Raw genomic sequence first — 26,157 nt, 5'->3', positions numbered from 1 at the left:
ATATACACCTTCCCTGCCCACATAATACAGTCTATAAATAGTAAAATGTCACCAACAGGAATTTTCTGTGACTTATCCAAAGTGTTTGATTGTGTGAACCATGACATTATGTTACAGAAATTATGATTCTGTGGTATAAATGGAGCACCATATGAGTGGTTAAGTCATACATACAGAACAGGAAGCTAAAAGTTTCTTTGTATGGTTTAGTTGATTTAAGGAAGTTCCCCACTTCATCTAACATGGGTGAAATTACATTAGGTGTTCCATTGAGTTCGATCATGGGCCCCCTTCTGTTCTTGATATATGTGAATGATCTCCCTTCTTATCTGAAACAAGAAACTAAACTGACACTGTTTGCAGTGATTCAAGCATCATTATTGGTCCAGCAAAACAAACTGCAACAGAAAATGATACAAATAATGTCTTTGGAAAAGTTATTGATTGGTTTTCTGTGAATGGGCTTGCTCTGAACTTTGAAAAAACACAGTACATACAATGTTCTATGGCAAGGAGTACCATTCCTTCAATAAATATAACACATCAACAGAAGTCAGGGCAAACTAAGTTTTTGGGTGTACATATAGATGAGAATCTTAATCGGAGAATTCATATTTTGGATCGTCTAAAGTGACTAGATTCAGCAACTTTAGCAATCACAATAATTGTTATTTTGAGGATATAGAAATTAGGAGGCTAATATACTTTGCATACCTTCACTCTCTGATGTTATATTGAATAGTATTTTGGGGTAACTCAACATTTTGGCAACAAGTATTAACCAATCAAAAGAAAGTGGTTAGAATAATGTGTGGGGCTCATAGTCGCACATCTTGTACGCATCTGTGTAAAAGGCTATGAATTCTTGTACATTTACTCAGTAATGACATGTTGTTCTCAATGACATGTACCAGTTTAAAACCAACAGTGACATTCATGATTATAATACCAGAAGAAAAAAACTTACACTATCCTCTACTTAACCTGTCTCTGACACAGAAAGCAGTAAAATATGCTGCTGTAAAACTTTTTGATAAATTATCAGACAAAATAAAATGTCCAACAGACAGCAATAACAGTTTTATAAATACTGAAATCATATTTCCTTGACGACTCCTCCTATACCATAGATGAATTCTTGAATAGAAATAAATAAATCTGTAGGTATAATATGTGCATTTTGTGTCATTTAAGGGAATGGGCTACGTAATAAAAATTTTAAGCTTTTTTTTAAAAAAAAGAAAAAGAACAAGAAAAACCTGATCCATATGTGCATTTCCTATGCCTTTGACACATTCCACATCATAATGGTTAGCGTGCGATTGGTCAATGGAACACGTAACTAATTAACTAACTAACTCCCTGTTATAAAATAATTCCTCTCTGCTGCATTCAACTGTCTTGATGCAAAGGCAGTAGGACGTTCTCGACCACCGACTTTTTGGCTCAAAACACCATGAGCATGGTTCGTTCGATGCTTCACATGACAATATCAACTCCTCCTGATAGACTGGAAACACCAGCACTGGATTCAATGTTAATACCTTTCTTAATTCAACAAATGCTCCCTGACATTCCTCCAATCACACAAACTTAACACCTTTCTTCAACAATTGGGTAAGCTGCCTTGCAATATCAGCAAACCCCTTCACAAATTTCCTATAATAGTTGCAAGACCACGAAATGATTTTACCTCCACGGTTTTTCCTGGTACCAGAAAATCTTACACTGCTCGCACTAATACCGGATCAGTCCATACACCAGCATCTCTGGTGCTGAACTGCTCAGAAAAGCATCCCACACTGTTCGGCTACCTGTAACAATACTTTGTTCATCTCCTCACTCTACATTAACTCACAAGTTTGTACATTCAGTTTGCTAATCCTATTTGCAAAATCCTCAAGTGTTTTCATTATTCCTTTTGGAAATTGCACTCAACTGCTCACCAAAAAACTATGCACTGTTCTGTTTCCTACACCTCTGTTATAATCCTTCTAATCATTAATCAAGTTGGTCAAAAGTCTCTGAATTGATTCCCTTGTTAAGCATAACATTACTATCTGTAATGATTGTATATCAGACCAATCCAATATGTTAGCTGATGACTTGAGAGCATCCACAAATGCTAACACATCCTCAGACAATCCACCAGGAAAGGGAGAAACAAGAGTAGCAACCACTGCATCCACTCCTAGAGTCTATGGCCTTAACACCTCTGTTTCCTCATTTTCCTCTGGTAGTTTACTATCTGAAATCACTTTATCCACCCTTAAATCAGCTACCGGATTCACTAACGACTGTAATGGCTCCCACATTGGGAGCCAATAATTAAGTTACAACTTGTGTCTCTGATTTTGCCACTACCTCCCCATAACTCATCTTCACGACTCAGAATTTATACCTAAAAACAACACAAAAATAATAATCTACCAATAACCCAGACAGAACACTACGTGACTACCTATACTACCAACCTCCTACTTCTGTCTAATCATGAGCAACAAGGAATGCAGTGAACTGATAATCCTTTCATTTCTTGCATGGAATAACATGCAGATTACTAATTACATTGCCCCACGTTGGATGCCAAAAATGTAGTGAATCTTTCAAAGCACTGTGATACGATACAGAATGCAAATTAATAATGAGAATGCCCTATGTCGAGAGTCGATAATTAAGTGATTCTTTACAATGTCTGGCCATGTGGCCAAAATGATTACATGTATAGCAAACTAGGAACTGTGTGTCAGCTGCACCTGGTGCAGACAGCAGGTTGGCAGGTCTGTGGCACCACGCCCATGAAAGACTTGGTGCTGGCAGCACATACAGATCTGTCTCGAACCTATAGCTGCTGCTGCTGCTGCCAATTCCCAATTATCTCGCTGGCCAGAGTAGCTCTCACATCGTAGTGGTACTGCTGGTCTCCGGTGACAAAAAGTTATCCTGTCTCAAATTTCAGTCTTATTTATAAGGCTCTGATGCGCATATGTTTCTATAAAACCTAGTCACATCCCCCATAAAGAGAGACTTGCCCTGGTGTGGTGACACTGACCCACTTGCTACACTGTTACTTCTGTGTGGTGCAGTTTACTGTTGTGCTTGGTTATCTTTATCTCGCAATCCCCATGGATGCCTGTTATTGTGACCCACATGTCACCACACCATCACCTAAGGCCCCCCCACTGCTAATTTAATGCTCTATGACAGCTTCCTCAGTACTTCTTATAACTTTTGCTAAAGACTTATTACTTTTGCTCAGAAACTGGGTAGTGACACTATACTATGATTAAAGGTAAAATGTACTGCTGAAGTAATGAAGGTCAGTCATCAGTCACGCCATTTGCAATTTTTTCACCATTCAGAGGTTGAGAATTCAACAAAACTAGAAATTCTGATACACATTCCTCCCTGAAAGTGATTTATCATGCCTATTGTCCTTTAGTCTTTTAATACTTACTGTAACATAATATGCCCTTGGTATACATAAGTAAAATATACCAATTTTTATCATACATTAGAAGTCTTACTCTATACAGTGTCTCAATTTGTTAGTGTAGCAACACGGACTGTGTAATGTCAACACGGATTGCGCAATGTTTTATGCAATGAGTGGTGTAGTGGTGTACCACTAACAACCATGTAACATGACATAAGAACAATCTTCATAAAAAGATCCTCGCCACCAGGGCCGAAAGGACTGTCATGTCTTTTCAGTGACAATTAATTGCAAACTCAACAGGAATTGCTGTTATCAGTGAATGTAGCTCCATTGCAACCAGTTTACAAGCGAACATCGCTGAGGGAACTGCATGCAACTCACATCTGGAGCTTGGCATCCATCAAAAACCCTCTTTGCTTTCAGTGGCACATAAAGCTCCACGTCTTCAATGAGCTAAATGACACAATAATTGATTAACAGCTATTTGGAGACAAATCACAATTTTGCCTCTTGAAATGTGCAAGGCACTGTAACAGAGTAGGCCTAGCACAAAAGGGTTTGTTGCCACAGGCAGCCACTTTCTGTAATATGTTGGCATGACACGGACGTAGCACGCCTGTCAGTTGGTGACGAGATGTTTACTGAAGCCATAGACATGTCGTCTGCATCAGCCACACCACAAAACACTCACTCTCATGCATGTAAATACTGGCCATCAGAGTAGGCTGGACACTGGATTGAATTTGTGAGTCATTGAATCAGTGTCCGCTGTAGTGTTGGCTTCCATTGTGACGTCACTAACACTCCATAACCATCCTGAGGAACAACTGCCAGCAGTCCAGCCACAGCATTGATGGGTTGAGGGTGGAACTGAGGCCACCCCAGCTGCTGAGCCAATAGGCACCTGCCAGTGTCAGACACTACCAGACAACTTCACCTATGGCAAAGCCTAGCTTTGTCACCTTGCACCATAGCTGAGCCAATACCACTGGCAGCCACAATGTATCATTGTGCTTCGAGCACTGACAACCGAGAGCACAATGTCTGTTGCCTCAGTGCCCACCTGAGATGGGCACAAGCCTTCTGTGAACCCTTTTTGGACATAACTATTTGCTGCTAAGGACAAAGAGCTGCTTGTGACTCTTCCTGCCAACCTCCACAGAGAATAGCTACTACACTCTCTGCAGCATCAAGTGCACCACATCACGATGAAGCATGTAACCTGCACTGTGTGGAGGGTGCTGTTCATGCCAGAGGTGGTTCTGTGATGTTTTAGGAGTGTTTTACATACCACAACTTGGGCACACACTTTCAGATTACAATGAACAAGTATGTTTATTTCAACATTCTCCTTTGACTTAAAGAAGAGTACACCGTAAATACTCACATCTTTAGAAATGACAGCAGCTTTGTTCATAGAACAGCCTGCATTTGTTCTTAGTTTGATGAGAACTCGACACCTATCAGACCTCGACTGGCCCGTTAAATTGCAAAATATTACTCCCACAGAAGAAGTCTGAGACTATTTAGAACAGCACGTGAAACGTTAAAATATCCTCCCAGTTTGGTACGTTTGCAGCGAGATGTTCCAGCTCTGCCCCATGGAGCATGGGCACCCACGAATGTTTGTCAGCTTGCCTGTGGGCATACCTCATTTTGTCACGTGTGAGCGATTCACCGAAACCCGTATATGGGCATTCGGTATGGATGTGTAGGCTATGGACCAGATGCACGACTGCCTGAGCATGAGCTGTCTGCCTAACCCTGTTGACCTCTACCCACAGAAACCTCCTATGTGCAGGCACTTGAGTTTGAGAAGCTTAGGCTACAGGATCTAGTCATCAACGAGTTGCTTCAGCTGGGTATGGCATACCTGTAGAATCTTTAGAATCTTGTGGAACCGAGCAAAGAGCGGGGCTGAATAATCCCATGGAGTGCCGGGGTGCTAATGAAATATCTTTCAATTGACAATCAACAATCATTTAATGGCGAGAGTTTCACAGTCACTCCTTCTTCCCAGCACTGTTTAGCAGTGATTGTGCTGAGTCAGCACTGCTTGAAACTGCTAGGTGGCACATCAGTGTCCAGTGAAGAACTTGTGGAGTACAGGTCCTTGCACTGTCTGTTGTTAAGTGCCACAGCCCATAGGAGGTGCAGCAGCTGTGAATGTCTGTCGGAGACTCAGCATTCTCAATGAGTGAAGGTGCACTTAGGCCCAATCCCAGAATACTGCACATCTCTGTCATCAGTTGTCAAAATGACGTGAAGGCAGAAGACTTAACTGAAACACGAAGGTCAGCCAGAGTGGCAGTCTGAGTGTACAGTTGGTAAGGAGGTATTTGTACCACCCCAGTAGTGGCAACAAAAGTTCTCAGTGCCCAAGTCTAACAGCTTGCAGGTTGCCACATAGGTTCTTCATTCATAGTAGATCAGCCCTCCCCCCCCCCCCCCCCCCCCATCCTCTATCAGTCACCATTGTGATTAGGAAATTTTCTTGAGACCGATTTTATAAAGTGTCACTCATGCAAAACTCAGCTTGCCCTTTTCTCACATGATATACTGCGAACTATGGTTAAAGGGCAATAGTCAGATTCCACATTTCTCGGAAGTGTTTAACACGGTGACACATTGAAGGCTGTTAAAGAAGGTATGAGCATATGGAACAGGTTCACTGATACGTGAGTGGCTCAACGACTTCTTAAGTTGTAGAACTCGGCACGTTGTCCTCGACAGCAAGTATTCATCAAAGACAAGGGTATCATTAGGAGTGCCATAGGGAAGTGCGAAAGGACTACTATTATTTTCATACACATAAATGATTTCGCAGATAAGGTGGGCAGCAGTCTGTGGGGGATTGCTGATGATGCTGTGGTGTATGGTAAGATATCAAAGTTGAATGACTGTAGGAGGATACAACATGACTTGGACAAAATTTCTAGCTGGCATGATGAATGACAGCTAGCTTTAAATGTATAAAAATGTAAGTTAATGCAGATGAGTAGGAGAAACAAACCGATGCAGTGTTAATAGTGTCCTGCTTGACACAGTTATATCATTTAAATATCTGGGCATAATGTTGCAAAGCAAAACAAAATAGAATGAACATGTGAGGATTGTGGTAGGAAAGGCTAGTGGTCGACTTCAGTTTACTGGGAGAATTTTAGGAAAGTGTTGTTCATCTGTAAATGAGACAGCATAGAGGATGCGAGTGTGACCAATTCTTGAGTACTGATCGAGTGTTTGGGATCCGTACCAGCTTGGATTAAAGGAAGACATTGAAGCAGTTCAAAGGCAGGCTGTGAGGTTTGTTACTGATGGGTTCAAACAACATGCAAGTGTTACAGAGATTCTTCGTGAACTCAAATGGGAATCCCTGGAGGGAAGGTGACATTCTTTTGAAGGAACACTATTGAGAAAAATTTAGAGAACAGGCATTTAAAGCAACAGTGTCTGACTGCAGAACGATTCTGTTGCCTCTAAAATACATTGTGCATGATGATCATGAGGATAAGGTACGAGAAATTAGGGCTCATATGAAGGTATACAAACACACTTTTTTATTTGTTCTATTTGTGAGCGGAACAGGAAAGGAAATTACTAGTAGTGGTACATGGTACCCTCCATCATGCACCAGACAGTGGACTGCAGAGTATCGATATAGATGTAGATGACTGGCTTGCAGCTCAACCGTCTCCTCAATGGCCGGATGGCTGTGGACTTGCAGCACTGGATACCAAGTTGGCAGCAAGTTTCACCAAAGCATCTTGCAACTTAATAGGTTTCATCTCCCATCGGCATCCATGGTATGGCCTCCCCCTGAGAATGAGCTTCACAAGGGAGCAGATTTCACAGCAAGCAATGATGTAATCCTCCCCACACTTGTGGTCAAATGTGCTCTAGTTTTCTGAGCCCGTCAGCACTCAACTGCTCTAGTGCCTAGCTTCAGTGTTTCAGAATGTTTCTTTATGTGAAGTTCGCATACTGAAAGGTGTTCTTATGACATTTAGCCTCATTACAACAGAGCATTCTGTCTGCCCTGCACTGTTGTCGAAGTGCTGACTCATCTGTTCTTGGCTTTCCTCTTGCATACTCTGATGAAACGAACTCCCAGCTGATTTTTACTTTGGGCCTCCTGTGTTGACATTTGGTTGAGACATTGTTGTGTAGTTGGCAGACATGCCCCACTTAGCTACGTGTCAGTCTGTTTCTAACAAAATTTTGTTCCTCCACTAACTTACTATTTTACTGTACAACAATACTGCACAGCTGGGCATGTGACTCCTTCCTTTATGTGAATGAACACAAATTTTTTACCATTTGATGTGCAATGGAAGAAAGGTAAAAGTTTGACAAGCTCATTTTGAGAAATTGGAGAATAGCTAAAATAGTAAGATATGGAGGACGTTCAAATTCCATTCATTCCAAATACGAGCTTAGTGTCTTAACTATTTTGCTGGTTGGTTACATGGAAGATGACATATCAAACTACAAAATCATGGTGAACTCATTCACAAAGCAAGCCGTGAAAGTGTAGTGTTGCCTGCTAGTGGTATTGCCACGGCATACAGTAATAAGTGTGTCAATGTATTTGGCTTAATAATGAGGCTTGGGGACAGTAGATGCTCAGGATGCCACCTCATTCCTGGCAATCCCCATATGATTTGGGGTCCAGAAGAAGACTGACAAGTGGTTAGTATGGCCGAGATCGCATAAAAGATCATGCATGGTGGACACTGTTGGGTGTCTACTGATACCTCACAGTCTGCTCATTGAGTCACTGCATATCAGAAATTGATCATGGTATTTCTTTCTAAATAAAACATGCGGTTCTTGCAACAGTAAAATAGCATGCGCTTGTAAGTCCTACTGCAGGGTTGTACAACTGTTGCCCCCATAAAAAACTCTCCTCTGTTATCAGGCTGGGCTGTTACCATCCTTACTTTCACTTTCTACTGAACCCATCCAGTCCCCATGTTTAGCTGTGGCATATGTCTTGATCTGTCACAAAATCAAACCCATTATAGTCATACCACTACTCAAGTTTATCATCAGCACTGAGTGTGACACTGTCATCAACAAAGCAAGGTGATTCTAAACTTTTTCCATAAAGTTGAGCCCAGTTAACATCAGTGCAAAATATAGTAAATATATTCCACTGACCTTCTCATGGGTGCTTCTAATTTTGTCTGGGAGCTTGATCCCATGCAAACATACAATAACGAAAAGAAGTCCAAACACCAAGAAATAATTGATGTAGAGTAATGAAATTTTGGGAATACATTTGTCTAGGTAAAATATATAAGTCATTAACTTTGCAAGATATCAGGTTCATGTGAGTGCAAGAAAAGCATATGTGATATCATGGTACATTAATATCTGGTGACACCAAAGGAAGAAAATATGCTTGCATTGTGTCATTCAGGTATCGGATGTCAGTTTGTGGGATGGAGTTCCATGCCTGTTGCACTTGCTCTGACAATAAAGGATGACGCTGGAGTCGCCGTCCAACGATGTTCCCTATGTGCTCGACTGTAAATAAATCTGGTCATATTAATAGAATCTTCCGATGGTTCTTGGTAGAACAACATTATAATAAATGAAAAGCACCAGTTTGCTTTTGTTCTACAATATTACTTGTATTGTAAACCAGTTTTCAGCTTACAAGGCCATCTTCAGACATTTACTCAGTAAATGTCTGAAGATGGCCTTGTAAGCCGAAAACTGGTTTACAATAAAAGTAATATTGTAGAACAAAAGCAAACAGGTGATTTTCATTTATTAATAAATCTGGTTATCAAGCAAGCCAAAACAACACACTGACACACTGCAGCGCATGTTGGGTTACAACAGCAATATGTGGGCGAGCATTTTCTTTTTGGGAAACACCCCCTGGAATGCTGTTCAGGAGTGGCAGCACACATGGTTGAATCACCAGACTGACATAAAAATTTACATTTAGGGTGCATGGGATAACCATGAGAGTGCTCCTGCTGTCATACTACGTCTAACAGATATATAGCCATCACTGGCACAGAGGCAGAACCAGCTTTCATCAGGAAAAAAAAAAAAAGCAGACCACCACTCCGCCCTTCAATGAGCTCTCATTTGACACAACTGAAGTTGCAAATGGCAGAGGTTTGAGGTCACTGCAATGCACACTGCAGGGCATCTGGCTCGGAGCTGTATTTGAAGTAACAGATTTGCAGCAGTTCGTTGTGTCACTATGGTCCCAACTACTGTTCCAATTTCTGCTGTACATGTAGTATGATGCACCACATCAAGACACCAAACATGAGAGTCTTCCTTCTCTGTAGCACCACATGGCCATCCAGAGCATTGTCCTCCTGTGACCATACCTTCCCATGACTACCATTGCCAGCAATCATGTATGGTGGCTATGTTGCTACCAAGTCTTTCTGCAGTATTGTGGAAGGAACATTCAGCTTCTCACAGCCCTATTACATGACCTCGTTGCTGTTGATAACCTTGCAACACAAAGCGCTAGTCCAGATTGCTGTCTTTGAAAAAAAAGAGAGAGAGAGAGAGAGAGAGAAGGGCATCAAGAAAAGGCCCCAAGTTCAGTAAGGTCTGTGTGGATAAGGGTGTTCTGATCTTTGTGAGAGAATGGGGTCAGTGGACTGGATGAAGGAGACAGTTCCCAAGATATCTCTGTGGGATGAGGTGAATCTGCTGGCCAAGACAGCAGCGGAACTTTCCAAGACCATTAAAAAATCTTGGTTCCAAAACTACTCAGGGGTGTTCCCCCAGAGACTCTTTTAGAGAAAGTATCGGCTCACAATCGGGGAGTCTCAACAAAGGACTGGAAGACAATTAATCGTAAAGTTGGAACTGATGGCCAAACCCTTGTGGTGGACATAGAAGAAAAATCCTCGACTGCAATGTGAGAGCAAGACCTAAAGCTCTATTTAGGGTTCTCACAGGTTACTGTTGGGATGACCAAAGACATCAAAGGAGGTTATTGCAGGCTACTGTCATGGTGATCAAAAACATCAATGGCAACAAAGGTGGCAAATTGTCAGCTGCAAGTGTTGCAATACTGTAAGGGGCCAGCTATCCTTTTGAACTGCCTTCGTGAAGATTGGAGGTGGTTGTGGCCCTGATCCAAGAACCCTATTTATAATATAAAGGGACGGTGTCTGGCTTTGGAGGAACTGGAGGCAAGCTGATTTACTGTAGGAATATATATAAATCATTTACATTAGAAATGAAATTTCTCTGATTTCAGTGGCAAACTTCTGTTCTAGACACTTAGAAATCACCAGAATGCAGCAACTTGAGGAAGAGAACATGAAGGACCTCACACTTTCCTATAAGGACAGTGTCCCCCATCCCAGGAATCGAGAAGACTGACAGACAGCTGCTTACAGCGTAATGAACAACTGCTGGTTAGTTGCAATTTCAGTGCCCAGAAGCTGATGTGAGGAAGTACTCATAATGATGCCAAAAGCATAGGTTTTCACTTTAATACCTATAGGAGATAATTTAGAGATCTTTAATTCAGGGAAGGAACCTACCTTCAGGGGTAGAAGAAGGAAAGAAGTAATTGACGTAACTTTTGGTATAATCTTAATGGCATATGTCAATGGAACAATCCTTATATGACCACATGTATATTAAGTATAAGGTGGAAATGAGTTTTAAACAGACTACTGTCTATAGGAATCTTAGGAAAACTGATTGGGACTCATTAGTGGTGTACTGCTCGACAGTAACATTGATTAAATATCTACATACAACATTGCAAGTAACACTGCCAACCAATACGAAATAGAATGAGCATGGAGGAACAATAGTATGAAAAGTAAATGGTCGACTTCAATTTATTGTTGGGAGAATTTTAGGAAACTGCAGCTCATCTATGTATAAAGGAGCCTGCATATAGAACACGAGTGTGACCCATTTTTGAGTACTGCTCATGTGTTTATGATACCTATCAGATTCCATAAAAGAAAGACATCAAAAAGTGTGCTTCTAGATTTGCTATCAGTAAGTACAATCAACACATGAGTTGATCTGACAGAGATGCTTCGTAAACTCAAATGGTAGTCCCTGAAGGGAAAATGACATTCTTTTAGTGAAATACTCCTGAGAAACTTTAGAGAACCAACATTGGCATCTGAGTGCAAAATGATTCTCCCACTGCCAATGTACATTTTTTGTAAGGACTATGAAGACAAGATAAGAGAAACTAAGGCTTGTACGGAGGCATATAGACAATGGTTTTTCCCTCACTCCATTTGCAAGTGGAACAGGAAAGGAAATGATTAGCAGTGGTAGAAGATACCTTCTACCATGCACCATATGGAGGCTTGTGGAGTACCTGAGCAGCCGTAGGTACGAGGAAGCCCTACACTCACTCTTATCTGAAGTTAAAATCCAGTAGATTTGGACGAAATGGCAAATCGAGTAACAGTTGCAATCATAACCTCATATTTACAAATCTGTCCAATCACCAAGAGGTGCACATATAGGAATGTAACTTGGTGGAATAACTCTCTGTAACTGGAAAGAAAGCAGGTAAGAATGTTTAATACATTTCAGTCAGGCCACAATGACTGCTGCCATTTCCCCAGATGTATTAAAATTTTTCAACTTCTTCCTTGTGGCACCTGCTTAGGAGGAGGAGGATCCAAGCAGATTAGCATGCATTTCAAAAATACTGTCATCATTCCAAACCTCAATTCTTCAAGCAGCCTCAGCATTTCTTCATCAATCAAACTGTTTCCCAAATTACAACAAACTTTTGCGATCATGACAAGCATGGAAACACACTACAACATCGGACGTGCAGCAACTACGAGCAGCAACTCGAATGTGTTAACTTTGCTGAAGGAAAGAACAATGGGCAAAATATCGTGAGGCAGTCTTGCTGTTAAGCAAGTGAAACAGTCATCCTGTGTAGTATTCTGTGAGGAGGTGGAAGGTAAGGCTGCCAGACACAGATCGTAAGTAAACTAGGTCAGTGTGTAAGACACTGGAAGTGGTCTTCAAAACTGACTTTGCTGCAATCCACCCCGACAGATGATCCAGGCCAAGATTTAGCCCCTGTGAGGTACTGGTTTAGAGGTAACCAACAAGAGAAGAGAGAATCTGCGACAGAATGTTTGGATTTCAAGAAAATCCTGTGGGTCGTGGGAACATTTCAACTGCTCAAGTCACCAGGTCCAGATGGTATCTTTCTGGCTCAGCTGTAACAAGCAGGAGAGGGACAAATCAGATTCCCTTGTAGACTGTTACAAGTCTGTTTAGCTGAAGAAGTGATTCCTAATCTTGGGGGACAATGAAAGTTATTCTGATTCCAAAGCTAGGGAGAATTCATCACACCAAGGCTAATGACATGAGACCAATCAGTCTGTCCTCCCTTCTTCTAAACACATTAGAGAAACTGGTTAACATGCATGTTAGGGAAGAAGGAGGGGTAGAGATTAGGGTTTAATGTTCTGTCGACAACTAGGTCATTGTGGACAGAGTACAAGAGCAGACTGTTTTTTGTAAAGTATGGTGCAGGAAATATGCTGTGCCCTTTCAAAGGAACTATCTGAGATCTGACTGGAGCAATTTAGAGAAATCATGAAAAACCTAAATCTGGATGGCCAGAGGTAGATTTGAACTGCCATCCCCCCAGTTGTGAGTCCAGTGAGCTAACCACTGTGCCACCTCGGTCCAAGAAGTGCATGTTAGGGAAATGAGATTAACTGTGGTTTCTAAACATGAAAACCAACAGACATCAACCAGACAAATAATGCAGAACAGCACAAACATTTTGGGAAGGTACAAAAAGCTCTACAAGTTCATAAAATGGAGCTCTGCATCTTCATGGATATTAAGGGGGGTTTCAGCAATGTGACTGCGCCCATTGCTGTTCCAGGCCATGGCATAGTTCTTCATCCAGCCATAATATCAAGCCTGGATGAAAGATAATTTCCTGTTGATATGTATTTTGTTTGAACTTCAAGAGGGAGTAAAAATGGCTGGAATATTGCCCAAAGAAGTGTGCTAAAGTAAGGCTGAAGACCAACCAGAGTCTGTTGTCTTGATCAACAGGAAGCCACTTTACAGCTTTTGCAACACTACTCTCTCTCTCTCTCTCCATACTTGTCCCCAATGTGTTCCATGAAGAAGCAAGGTTTGGTCATTAGGTATATCTCACCATCCATTCTAGTACAGTCTAGATACAGTAGTGAGTAAAGTTCTCTGTGTCAACGCCATTGTACCTCTTTCCATGGCACAGCCAAGTGTGGGACCACTCTAGAATTCCCTTATGAAGAGATTGCTAGGGTTTTGCAACTGCCAGCTTCAGTAACTTTAAATGGCTTCATGGCAGATTATTGGCCCTTGTGTCATCCTGAGGGCTCTCTCCATGGGTGCCAACCAGCCAGAGAAACAGCCACTTAGCATGGCGAGTTCTGCCCAGTCTCGATGGCCCAATAGGGTGGACACCTACTCCCTGGAATGCATAGATAGTTTATAGCACAGACACCAGTGACAACAACTGTGTTGTCAGGGGGCTACAACTGTCCAGGTGCATTGCAACCACTCTACAATAGACTGACTATTGTGCTAAGTTTTGGGTCTGGCAGGTAGACTGCTTAGAAATGGGTGTCAGGGTAGTTGCATCTACATGCTCGCATTGGATGCCCTTCCCTGCACAATTCACACTTTGGAGAAATTTGGAAAAGAATGACAGTCAAATCTGCTTAGGGACCAAAAGAAGTTAAGGAAGGTACAAAGTAATTTATGGGGTTAAGAGAACAAAGTCACAAGAAAGCCTAGGTAAAAGCCAGGTTCTCATTAGGAGAGCAGGCAAAGATAAGAGTGAGTGGGAGAGTAGAATAGAAAAAAACAAACTTGAAAGATACAATACTATGAGGTAGAAACAGTGTAGATAAAAGTAGGAGCATGTAATGGCTAATAGCCTCATGCTCAGCAAGCATATACTAAAAAAAAGTTGTGGGCCTCCTTAAGAGAACCACTATATTACTTCCCTTGTTAGATATGTGGGAAGGTTTACATTAATATCGTTTGCAAGGATTGTAACTTTAAAGAATTATTTGTAATGTCTGTGCAACTGCAGCAATAGCAATTGGTTGTAAAGAACAATCTTAATTGGTTTTATGTATTGTTGTGAGCGCTTTTTGTCAGCAGAACATCAGCAGACAACTGTGAAACATAAAGATGGGTCATACAACATAAGCGGCAGCATAATAATGGCACAATACAATAAAAAGTAAGAAAACAACTTTAATGTCTTACATTTGAGGCAACAGCTACGTGGTCATCGAGGTAATATTTAAGTGCTGAGCTGAACAGACCCTCAAAATATGACATGAAAATTGATATTATTACTCAGTTGTAAACAAACAATGTACCACAGAGAAAAAATGAAGTTCATACTGTTTGAAGCAATTTCAGTGTTAAAGATTCCTACAATGAGGTGCTGCTTTGACAAAATGATGAAGGACCATTTGCACACAGTTCTCCAGTTACCTATATAAATGTGTGAATTTAATGGCATAGAGACTGCATGGATAACATTTAAAAGAAATGTATGGGGAGTACACCATAACAGGGTCACTTCACAGGACAATCTGCTAGAAGTGAAAAAGGACAAAACTTTTTATGTGGCTGCAACAAAGTAGGAGTAGAAAAGTGAACTTGTCATGAAAACAGAGAATATTTTTTGGGGAAAATGATGGACTAATAGGTGCAAAATAGACTAAATTGTATAAATGTTGGTGGTATGGATTCTGATGACAATGATAAAGATGATGACAACAGTGACATTTGCGATTTTTGTGAGGCTCAATCTAGATTTTCAATGATAGCAATAGAAAAAACTCAACTGCTTCTATAAGAACCAGCAAGCAAAGCTCTAACAAATTACAAAATGAAATTCTAATAAGTAACTGCGTTGGGCATGGTACATTTGAGAATATTTTGGACATTCAACTAACATACATATAACAGTGGGCAACTGTGTTTGGAGTGCACCAATCACTGTAGACATTTTGTGAACAAACTTGCAGACCCCTCCAGACATCTTCTCAGGCTTAGGGCAGTTTAATAATAATACTGTGTATGTAAGTACTGAAATAGGTTTCTTCCGTCATCATACACATTGCACTTGATTCATTTCAGGCAATATCAGTGGTGATGTTCTATCTTGTTTCTTCCTTCTGAGGGATTGTGTTAACTGTCTGCAAATGTGACATCAATTTTTTCCTTTGACACTGGTTTCCTTCACCAAAAGTGAAGCTGCTATTGAGGATGCAGACATGACATTACATCACGTCATCACCATATGCAAGGAACAGATAAGTAAGCTCCACTAGTGGTGATATTTTAATTGAATAAAATAAAATGTGTATCATGACTAGCACATCCAACCTCACACTGAATGTTTCAGGCACTGGTACCAAGCTATCCTCACATGCGGTTGTAATCTGTCAGTTGATTTCAGTAATGTTCGCCAAGGGCTTTCTAATGTATTTACTGCAATTATGGTGATGCCACGCGTTCACATGATATACCATAGTTGGCATGACTTATGGAATGACCCTCATATAAACACTTTTTACAGTAGCAACTGATACCATGGTCATTCAAAAGAAGAATTTGATCAATACTCTTTTGAAAATATCAGTATTAAGAGAATGTGTGACTGTGTCATGTTTGCAACTACATCAATGAATATGTTTTTAGAATGGTGTGTAGTGTTGTGCTCTCAAGGGTGTCACAATAAACACCTGACTCCCTGGCACATTCCTGTTGGCCATATTCTTCGGTATAGTAGATTAGACACAAACAAGACTGATGTAATATGTAACCAACCAAGTGTATTTTAGGAAACTCACAAGAAGTTACCCAATTACAGGCATCATTTTCGTTATTTTACCTGCATTTCATTTCCAGATACGATATTGATTAAATTACATGTAAAACTCCCAGATATGCTTTGTAATGCACTTGAATGTACTCACTTTGTCAACAAGGCTTATATATTTCTGTTTGCCTTCAGTTAGGTGGTTCTTTGCTGTGGATAACTGTTTCTTCAGTGCTTCAATGGTATCCATTTTGTCAACTTGTTCTTTCTTGTATTTATCAATTTTTTGGCGCATCACTTCCTATAAGAAAAAGATAAATACTAAGTCAACTGATTCATCACTTCAAAGGAACACACATGCAGCCACATCACATTCTCCAAACAACTACAGCAAGCCATTTTCTGTAATGACAATATCATATGGAAAGTGTGTTCGCTACATACACTATGTGATCAAAAAAGTATCTGGACACCCCCAAAAACTTACATTTTTCATATTAGGTGCAGTGTGCTGCAAACTACTTCCAGGTAATCCATATCAGCGACCTCAGTAGTCTCATTAGACATCTTGAGAGAGCAGAATGGGGTGCTCCGCGGAACTCTCAGATTTCGAACGTGGTCAAGTGATTGGCTGTCACTTCTGTCATACTGTCTGTACGGGAGATTTCCACACTCCTAAACATACCTAGGTTCACTGTTTCTGATGTGATAGTGAAGTGGAAACGTGAAGGGAGGCGTACAGCACAAAAGCGTACAGGCCGACCTCGTCTGTTGACTAACAGAGACTGCTGACAGTTGAAGAGGGTCGTAATGTATAATAGGCAGACATCTATCCAGACTATCACACAGGAATTCCAAACTGCATCAGGATCCACTGCAAGTGCTATGAAAGTTAGGCAGGAGGTGAGAAAACTCTGATTTCATGGTCGAGCGGTTGCTCATAAGCCACACATCATGCCGTAAATGCCAAACGAGGCCTTGCTTGGTGTAAGGAGTGTAAACATTGGACGACCGAACAGTGGAAAAACGTTGTGTGGAGTGACGAATCACAGTAAACAATGTGGCGATCTGATGGTAGGGTGTGGGTTTAGCGAATGCCCGGTGAACATCATCTGCCAGCGTGTGTAGTGCTAACAGTAAAATTCAGAGGTGGTGGTGTTATGGTGCGGTCGTGTTTTCCATGGAGGGGGCTTGCACCCCTTGTTGTTTTGCATGGCACTATCACAGCACAGGCCTACACTGATGTTTTAAGCACTTTCTTGCTTCCCACTGTTGAAGAGCAATTCGGGGATGGCCATTGCATCTTTCAACAAGATCGAGCACCTGTTCATAATGCACGGCCCATGGCAGAGTGGTTACACGACAATAACATCCCTGTAATGGACTGGCCTGCACAGAGTCCTGAACTGAATGCTATAGAACACCTTTGGAATGTTTTGGAACACCGACTTCATGCCAGGCCTCACTGACTGACATCGATACCTCTCCTCAGGGCAGCACTCAGTGAAGAATGGGCTACCATTCCCCAAGAAACCTTCCAGCAGCTGATTGAATATATGCCTGTGAGAGTGGAAGCTGTCATCAAGGCTAAGGGTGAACCAACACCATATTGAATTTGAGCATTACTGATGAAGGGTGCCACGAACATTTAACTCATTTTCAGCCAGGTGTCTGGATACTTTTGATCACATAGTGTGTGTCAATAGCTCAGTCCCACAGTTAGGAAAAGGATAAATTGTCCCACAACATACCATTCTTAATGTTTGGCTAAGAACTATGTTTGATACATGGTTAGAGGCATAGAAGATGCCAATGATTTTTTCACAAACAAAATTAATATGATTAACCCAATGAAGATATTCATCCATGTACACCTCAAGAAATTTATAATCACCATATTCTGTCGCCAAGATACCAGCTACATTATTTACATTGGCATGATGAGAACAATCTGCTTCAAATGTCAGTAACCGAGATTTACTGGTCAACAAAATATGTTGTTACTTACATTACACCAATTGTTCAAAATTCATTATGGTTATGATCTTTAGTGATCAACAACTAAATACAATTTTCTTGTTATGATATACTGATCCAAGTCTGCAAATATGAAGGTATCTCAAAGCTTTGCTCATCAGTAAAGAAGATACACTGCTGATCCGCTCCTGTTCACAAAGTTAAACACTGACATTTGTAAACCAAGTAGACTTAACTCCACCTTGAATTACACCATATGTACATCCTGACATAAAATTCGCCCACCACAGAGGTTAAATCCAGGTTGTTCACTTAATGTGAAAACATATCTGGCCACCCCTCAGAATCCTACATCTGGCCATCTACACTATATGGTAACACTAGGATATGCAGAACTCTGCTTGAATTTGTGATGTGTTGTATCTGTTTATGTCAGGTGGTAAACGTCTTACAATGCACATGCAAAATTGCGAACAGTAGTCCATTCCTTCCTTTATTTATTTATTAAACCTTGCTACACACATATGCTAGAAGTCTAAGCCTGTTGGAACCTCAAAAATAATTCCCTTCACTTTTCAACCCACCAGTAACAGCAAAGAATTTCAGAAACATTTCTGTGAAAGAGCGTGTGGTTGAATCACAATCAGAACAGTTATGTTTGAGAGCTTCCTCACCACACAGCAGCCACACGAGACTGGGCAGCATCCACCCATGTGATTGCAGCATGACCACCTTAGGCGCATTCCTGCCCTCTCAATGCCCGCATAAAATAGTGTATTACTGTAGTTTGACTTTCCATGCAAAATAACTTTGATAAATCAAGTGATTGAGGTGTAGTAACACAATATGCGTATACTGCTGTGAGTGTATTTATCAATCATCATTTTCTTATTTGAAGTTCCAGTGTTTGTTCTCCAGTTTAGTACTGGATTTTGCATTCTCCAATCATAGAGGAGTGAAGAAAGCTTGTAACATTTCTATTGTGTGAGGGAAGTACTATTGGACAAATCAGATCAAAGATATTTTCTTGTTTCAAGAAACATTGTTCTGGCATGAATTATTTTCCACTTTCAGCAAGTCTCAATAATTTGTGATGAAATGTTACAATTTAATCTTTTTGCAACATTGGCATACAACAGGCAATACTCGGGTGACTATTACAACATTTTTGCACGATCATCATCAGTTTCCTCACTGAAAATCCCCATCCAATATTGTTACTGGTAACATACTACATTTTATGAGCTGCCCTCAAATATTTACCTTCAGCATTCCTTATCAAATAACCATGAAAAAATCTCTTTTGGACACAAACACCACAATTCAAACCAGGCTTCATGACATCTTTAAATCCAAAACAGTTAATTTCTACTGACATGGAACCAGCAAACCACCTCAGCATTGTCAGACTGTTTTAGATAATGTGTGAGAATACAGAACTGATGAGTAATTTCTCTTATGTTTACTGCTGTGTTCAAAAATCTAGTGAAAAACAGTATTGAAGTATGTACTATAAAAATATAGGTGAATTTCAACTTACCACAATAACCTTATGATGAGAGTCTATTTTGATAAACCATAAACAATTTTTTACACAAGCACGCCTACATCTACAAAAATCATTAAGGTATTATACAGGGTGTTACAAACAGGTACGGCCAAACTTTCAGGAAACATTCCTCACACACAAATAACGAAAAGATGTTATGTGGACATGTGTCCGGAAACGCTTAATTTCCACGTCAGAGCTAATTTTAGTTTCGTCCACCTAAGCTCGATGGAGCACGTTATCATGATTTAATACGGGATACTCTACCTGTGCTGCTAGAACATGTGCCTTTACAAGTACGACACAACATGTGGTTCATGCACGATGGAACTCCTGCACATTTCAGTCGAAGTGTTTGTAAGCTTCGCAACAACAGATTCGGTGACCGATGGATTGGTAGAGGCAGACCAATTGCATGGCCTCCACGCTCTCCTGACCTCAACCCTCTTGACTTTCATTTATGGGGCATTTGGAAGCTTTTGTCTACGCAACCCCGGTACCAAATGTAGAGACTCTTCGTGCTCGTATTGTGGATGGCTGTGACGCAATACGCCATTCTCCAGGGCTGCATAAGGGATTCCATGCGACGGAGGGTGTATGCATGTATCCTCACTAACGGAGGACATTTTGAACATTTCCTGTAACAAAGTGTTTGAAGTCACTCTGGTATGTTCTGTTGCTGTGTGTTTCCATTCCATGATTAATGTGATTTCAAGAGAAGTAATAAAATGAGCTCTAACATTGGAAAGTAAGCATTTCCGGACACATGTCCACATAACATATTTTCTTTCTTTGTGTGTGAGGAATGTTTCCTGGAAGTTTGGCCGTACCTTTTTGTAACACCCTGTATACTTTGGACTTCAATCCAGTCTGTGTTTATGTGCACTCTGTTGTCTCACTGAAGTACTATGGATATGTGGCCACTGGAATAGATGCACAAAGATACATAGTTAAAACTCATAAGTAAAATTGTGTATCCACAAAACCCAAATTTATGTTGGTTGAAGCAGAAAAAGGCGTTATCATATATGCAGTATCGTTAAGTTATTCGCCCTTACACTACAGGGTACTGAAAGTAGCAACATGATTTTCAATCTGGGTGCTTGAAGCTCTGTCACAGAAGATTGGAACCAAGAGCCAGCACAGCCTTCACTTTACAGTACAGCCTTATGATGTCAGAGCTAGCAAACATCTTGGCATTTACCTCTCCTTCACTGTCTCAGTGGTGGACAGGACAGATAAATAGCAACAGCAGTGACAAGTTTAGTTGCAGTGTATGCATAGAATGAGCTTCCTGGTCTTAAAACCATAAACTGATAACCCAACATCACACCTTATGTGAAAATTACTCAGATTATTCCTCAGAAATGACAAGAAAATATCAAATGAATTAAGAAGGATAATTCTGAGCCATCCAGGAAGTAACTTGATGGCCACAGTGCTGCTGAACATATTCTGTGTTGTTTCCAAGTTTCAGTTACAATACTGACTGGAAAAATTAAAGTTCCACTGCTGGTATATTACTTGAGTGGGTTTGGAAGTGAGTACAGCTTGCATCTCAAACACGCGGCTGCCAAGGGGTGGAATACGAAAAGTATAAGCCAATGAGTTTTACTTCCATTTTTGCAACTAGATTCAGGAACTGGAGGGCTGTTACTATTAATACTCAGATGTGCCGAATGCAAACTGAACAAGACATATCAATAACTGTCACAATTATATTTGTTTCCCCATCTTAGGCATACTGAAAACTAAGCTCTTTCACCAGATGCGATTCACTTTTCTGGAGCATCTATAATTGTTATACTAGAAGCACTATGAGTAAACAAAACACCTTCTGATCATTATAGACAAAGATAGTTTTTTTTAAAAAAAAAAATCATCGTCATTAGCACTATCCCCATAACCACGGAACAAAAATTAAGAGACAAGAAAACATTAACTGCAAAATGTGAACATCCACAGAGCGACTTCATAACCCATAAGCAACCTAATGCTCGAAAACAAGAAAATCTACATTGCACACAATGACCAACAAAGTCGGCTCAAAAAGCCGCAACAAAAATAGGTTCATCAAAGTGAAAGTTATGCTCAGTTTCTATGCAGTGCCTCACAGTTGGTATAGAGTGTTGTTAATTTAGTCCCTGATGATTTCATATGAGCAGCACCTCTAGGTTACTATAATATTCATGTGAGAATTATCTAGGTGTGATGCGACAGTGCAGATGGGCATACAGCTCTGGAATTTTCTGACTATTTTAACAGCAGTCATTGTTGGGTGGATTATAACCCAGATTTGATTTCAGCCTGTGAAAACACTGATCAACACACACAATATAGACCTATTATATGCCACTTCAGGTCAAAAAATTTCCCTATCCTCCTGCCAGCGACTTAATTTATTTCGCAGCTGACTATCAACTCATTGTGGAGGCGATGAACAAGAGTTGCAGTGTATCACCCAGTCATTATGAACACTCCACCCCCCCCCCCCACACACACACACACACACACACACACACAACCACCACCACCACCACCACCACCACCACCACCACCTTTTCGTCTTAATCATTTAATATAGCAATCACCGAATGCTCATGTTATCTGCACCTCATTAGCTGTCTGCTAGAACAGGTTCAAATGATGCTGAAAAAGTGGTATACTTAAAGTCAAATGTTTCTCTTTCTTATTTAATGTAACTGAAAATAACTACAAGGAAATTTAGTACAGGAATCCTGAGAAAACCTTCTGCTCATACTGTAGAAATTTGTATACGAAACCAACTTTTTGTAATCATCAGACAAATCACGGAATTTGCTAAACTCCACTAATTACTATTATATTATTATTTATTGGTTGATAGGTGCTTTCTGTCACTTATTTTTACCACTTATTAAAACATCAGCTTTTGCCACATGGAGTTTCTGTATTTACCATAAGTATTCATCTTCACAGCAACAGCAGAATAATCAGTCAGAAGAGCTGACAACTGGGAGTTTCCATGGCTATTAGCCTGCCTTATTTTTCACTGTTTTTGTGAGCCATGACTTTCATGTTAAATACAGGTTGCTGAGCAAGAATGTCTGGAGACAAGTGGATTTGACCAAGACTACTGTGAGGGTGTAGTCAAGCCTTGACAACAGCCTCCAACCTTTTTCACTAATTTAAAACCCACAGGTGCTAGGGATGCCAAAAATCCAACAATTCCATGTACCCACCATTAATGCCTTAGTCAATGATATGCCATTCTACAATACCTCTTTACCAAAGAGGTTTAGCTAAAACACTGAAATACAAAGAGCATTGGAAATGTGTCTAATGTAATAATTTATGAGACATCTACAGTAGGTTTAGGGGTGTGGGGGGAGGTAGTGCTTGTGAACTGTGACATGATGGGCTGAACTCTCACTTATTGCCTTCACAACTAGGTGACAGTCTGCTGTTGGCAGAACGATGCAAGCATGAGGAATTTTTATGACAGTAACTGGCATACAATGGGTCTGTTTTGTGTGTGGGGTGCAGTAGTGTTGAGGCTATTCACACACTGTTGATGAATTCTTTCACATGCTGAAATTAGGTTTGGGTTATAATCTGGATAACACTGACTACTGTTAAGGGGACTGGTCCATGAATTCCAGGGAAAACCTTGAAAAAATTGTCAGTTTTCTAAACCGTGTATCTCAAAGAATAAGAGTTGTAAGCCCATTTTTATGTATGAACCACAGCTTTAGCTCTCTTTTCTTTTTTTTTTTAATTGTGTTTTTTTGTTGCAAGTGAAATAAGCCATGCCAATTATTTATGTACATCATAGGTACACATTACTCAAAATACAAACAAAGTAGATGGTTATTTTTTCCTGGAAGTTCTTAACACTATTATTTTTAAAGCAGACAATTGAAAAGATGGCACTGTCATAAAATGTGCTACAAAAATATTTTAAGTATGATTATCAAAAATTTTGGGAATGAATTCAGGGTTTTTCTTCAAAAAAGCATTTTATTTACAAAGTTAAGTCACAAGAGTAGTCAGCTTTGTAGTTAAGCATGTTTTAAGATGCTACACAAAATTTCAGCTCTCTACCTTTAATAGATTTTAGCCAAAGTGTACCAGAAAATGAAATCATTTAATTTCGGGGAAATTCAAGTTAAAGTTAAAACTTGCTTTTTCTATTAAACTTGCATGTCACTAATGTATCCAAGATCCATATTCATCTTGTTTCCTACTTCTTCTTATTCTTACTTCTTTGGTGACTTCCAACACTGATTTTTCTGCTTCGAAGAGTCTCCTTTGGTCAGTGGCTATTATAGCTCTATGCATATTTAGTCCACCAGTCACTCCCATCAGTTCTATTACATTAAACCTTGACACTGCACCATCATTGAAACATAGATCATCATCTAGCACACCTATTTTCAAAGTATTAATCCTACTAGAACAGTTTTTGATATCCATTCCAATATACAATCATTGAAACTTTCATTTTGATTTTGAGTCCTACCATGTAAACATTTCTCTAATAATCTTGTGTCACTAAGATCAGGTTTTATAACTTCAATGGTAAAGAATGTTTATGGTTCTTGGTCTCACCTTGAGTAACAGCCCTCTGGTAGCCACACCAGCATTCACTGTTAGGTGGGCAAAGTGCATGGCATGGGTTGTCATCTGTAGAGGATTTATGAAAAAAGGTAGCCCATACTGCATTTTTTCATTCCCTCAAGGTCATTTTTATTTTGTCTTATCACTTTTTCATAATAATACTGCAACCTGTCTATTTCTTCATCTGTAAGCCAACCACATCCACTAGGGCGCTTACCATCAGGCCATTTCTTTTCCTTCAAAGTCCTCTTCAAGTTCTCAATCTTGTACCTAACATTTTCCAGACATGTCCAACACACTCAAGTTTTTAAATTTTTGTGTCAGCATAAGGTCTGGATTCACAAACTTTTTGGTACCCTTTTGAGTCTCCCATTGCTTTGAAGTGGGACACACAATACGAAACTCGTGCACACAATTACTTTGCTGTAAACAAAATATTCGTGCTGAAACAACAGCAAACAATGACTAAACTCTCTGTATAAACAAAAGATAAGCAACTGTAAAGGTTTTGCAGGTTAGCCAACTTGAGGGACTAAAAAGTCAAAAAAACGAAACAAATGTGAGCAAAACTTCATTTTTAACTGAGCTGACTGTGTGCTAAGGGGACGTTGTGGTGCATGCAGTCACTTTTAAATTCCTCTAATTTTGGTATGTGGTCCATTTTCCTGGAAGTAAACTTTTTCTCATTCAGAAAACTACAGAGAATTTTTTAAGACAAAAATTAAAAAATTGATTTTTTGACAGTTATTCACGTACAAGTCCCCTTTATAATGGCAGATTAGAGCCATGAAAGAACAGTGCATGGATATTCTCTGAATATTCAAGAACCATATGACCACCCATATCACCGCATTACACCTCAATATTTCTCATATGAATATTATAGTGAACTAGAGGTGCCGTTCATACAAAACCATCTGGGACTAAATTAAGCACACTGTAGCGACTGTGAGGTACTGCATAGAAACTCAGCATCAGACTTACTTTGATGAACCTAGTGTTACTTTGGGTTCTCTCTGTCTCAAGTGTACTGCAAGTTGGAAAGTTATTCCACACAGGCGCTTTTCGTTTTTATTGACAAAGTGCCAGCAGCAGTTATACTGCAATCACTACGAGCAGATGATACTTTTTGTTCTTGCAGTATTTATAGACTGAATGACAATTTTGTTTAAGGATAATTAATTCTAGACAACATCTTCAGTGCTTTGTGCTTCTCCTCCCACATTCTGATGACAAATGTTTCATCTTTCTTATCAGCAGAAGGTGGAATCATTCTTGCACTGCACACTTTGAATGGTTTCAGTTTCCTCATAGGTTTTTGGTCATTGCGTATGGTCTCCTGGCCCAGTAGACTTTCTTGATATGGAATGTGTTATTTGTAGCTTAAAAATAAGTTTTGATAGTCATGAAAAAGTTTCCAGTGATTCAGGAAAATAATTCCAGTCTTGGATCACAAAGTTTATTTGTAATCAGGTTATTAATTTCAGTCAGAAATGACCCTCAACAGACATGAGAAAGCGCGCTGCATTACACAAATTATGCTATTATACAATAATAGGGCAAAACATTACGACCATTGCCCACCATAACATTGGATGCCACCCGATAGTGTTGCAGGCACATAACACGGTAACAAAAGTATATAAGTAGAGCAGATATGGATGGGGGATTACCCCAACAAGGATATGGGCTGTAAATGAGGAAATCCATTGAGATAAGTGACTCTGACAAAGGGCAGATTATAATTAT

The 26,157-nt window shown here is 40.1% G+C and overlaps 1 protein-coding gene across 3 annotated transcripts in view; it reads right to left on the bottom strand.

The window, feature by feature from the left end:
- The window catches only part of LOC124555635 (spindle assembly abnormal protein 6 homolog), a 275,888-nt gene that overhangs the window by 83,550 nt on the left and 166,181 nt on the right, over positions 1 to 26,157 (bottom strand). For all 3 annotated transcript variants that reach the window (XM_047129612.1, XM_047129613.1, XM_047129614.1), the window contains one exon: positions 16,441 to 16,584. In XM_047129612.1, coding sequence (XP_046985568.1) covers positions 16,441 to 16,584 — 144 coding nt within the window. The remainder of the gene's footprint in view (positions 1 to 16,440; positions 16,585 to 26,157) is intronic.

This window comes from Schistocerca americana, chromosome X, assembly GCF_021461395.2.
Source record: "Schistocerca americana isolate TAMUIC-IGC-003095 chromosome X, iqSchAmer2.1, whole genome shotgun sequence".
NCBI lineage: Eukaryota > Metazoa > Arthropoda > Insecta > Orthoptera > Acrididae > Schistocerca > Schistocerca americana.
This window is presented reverse-complemented; position numbering and strand designations above follow the sequence as displayed.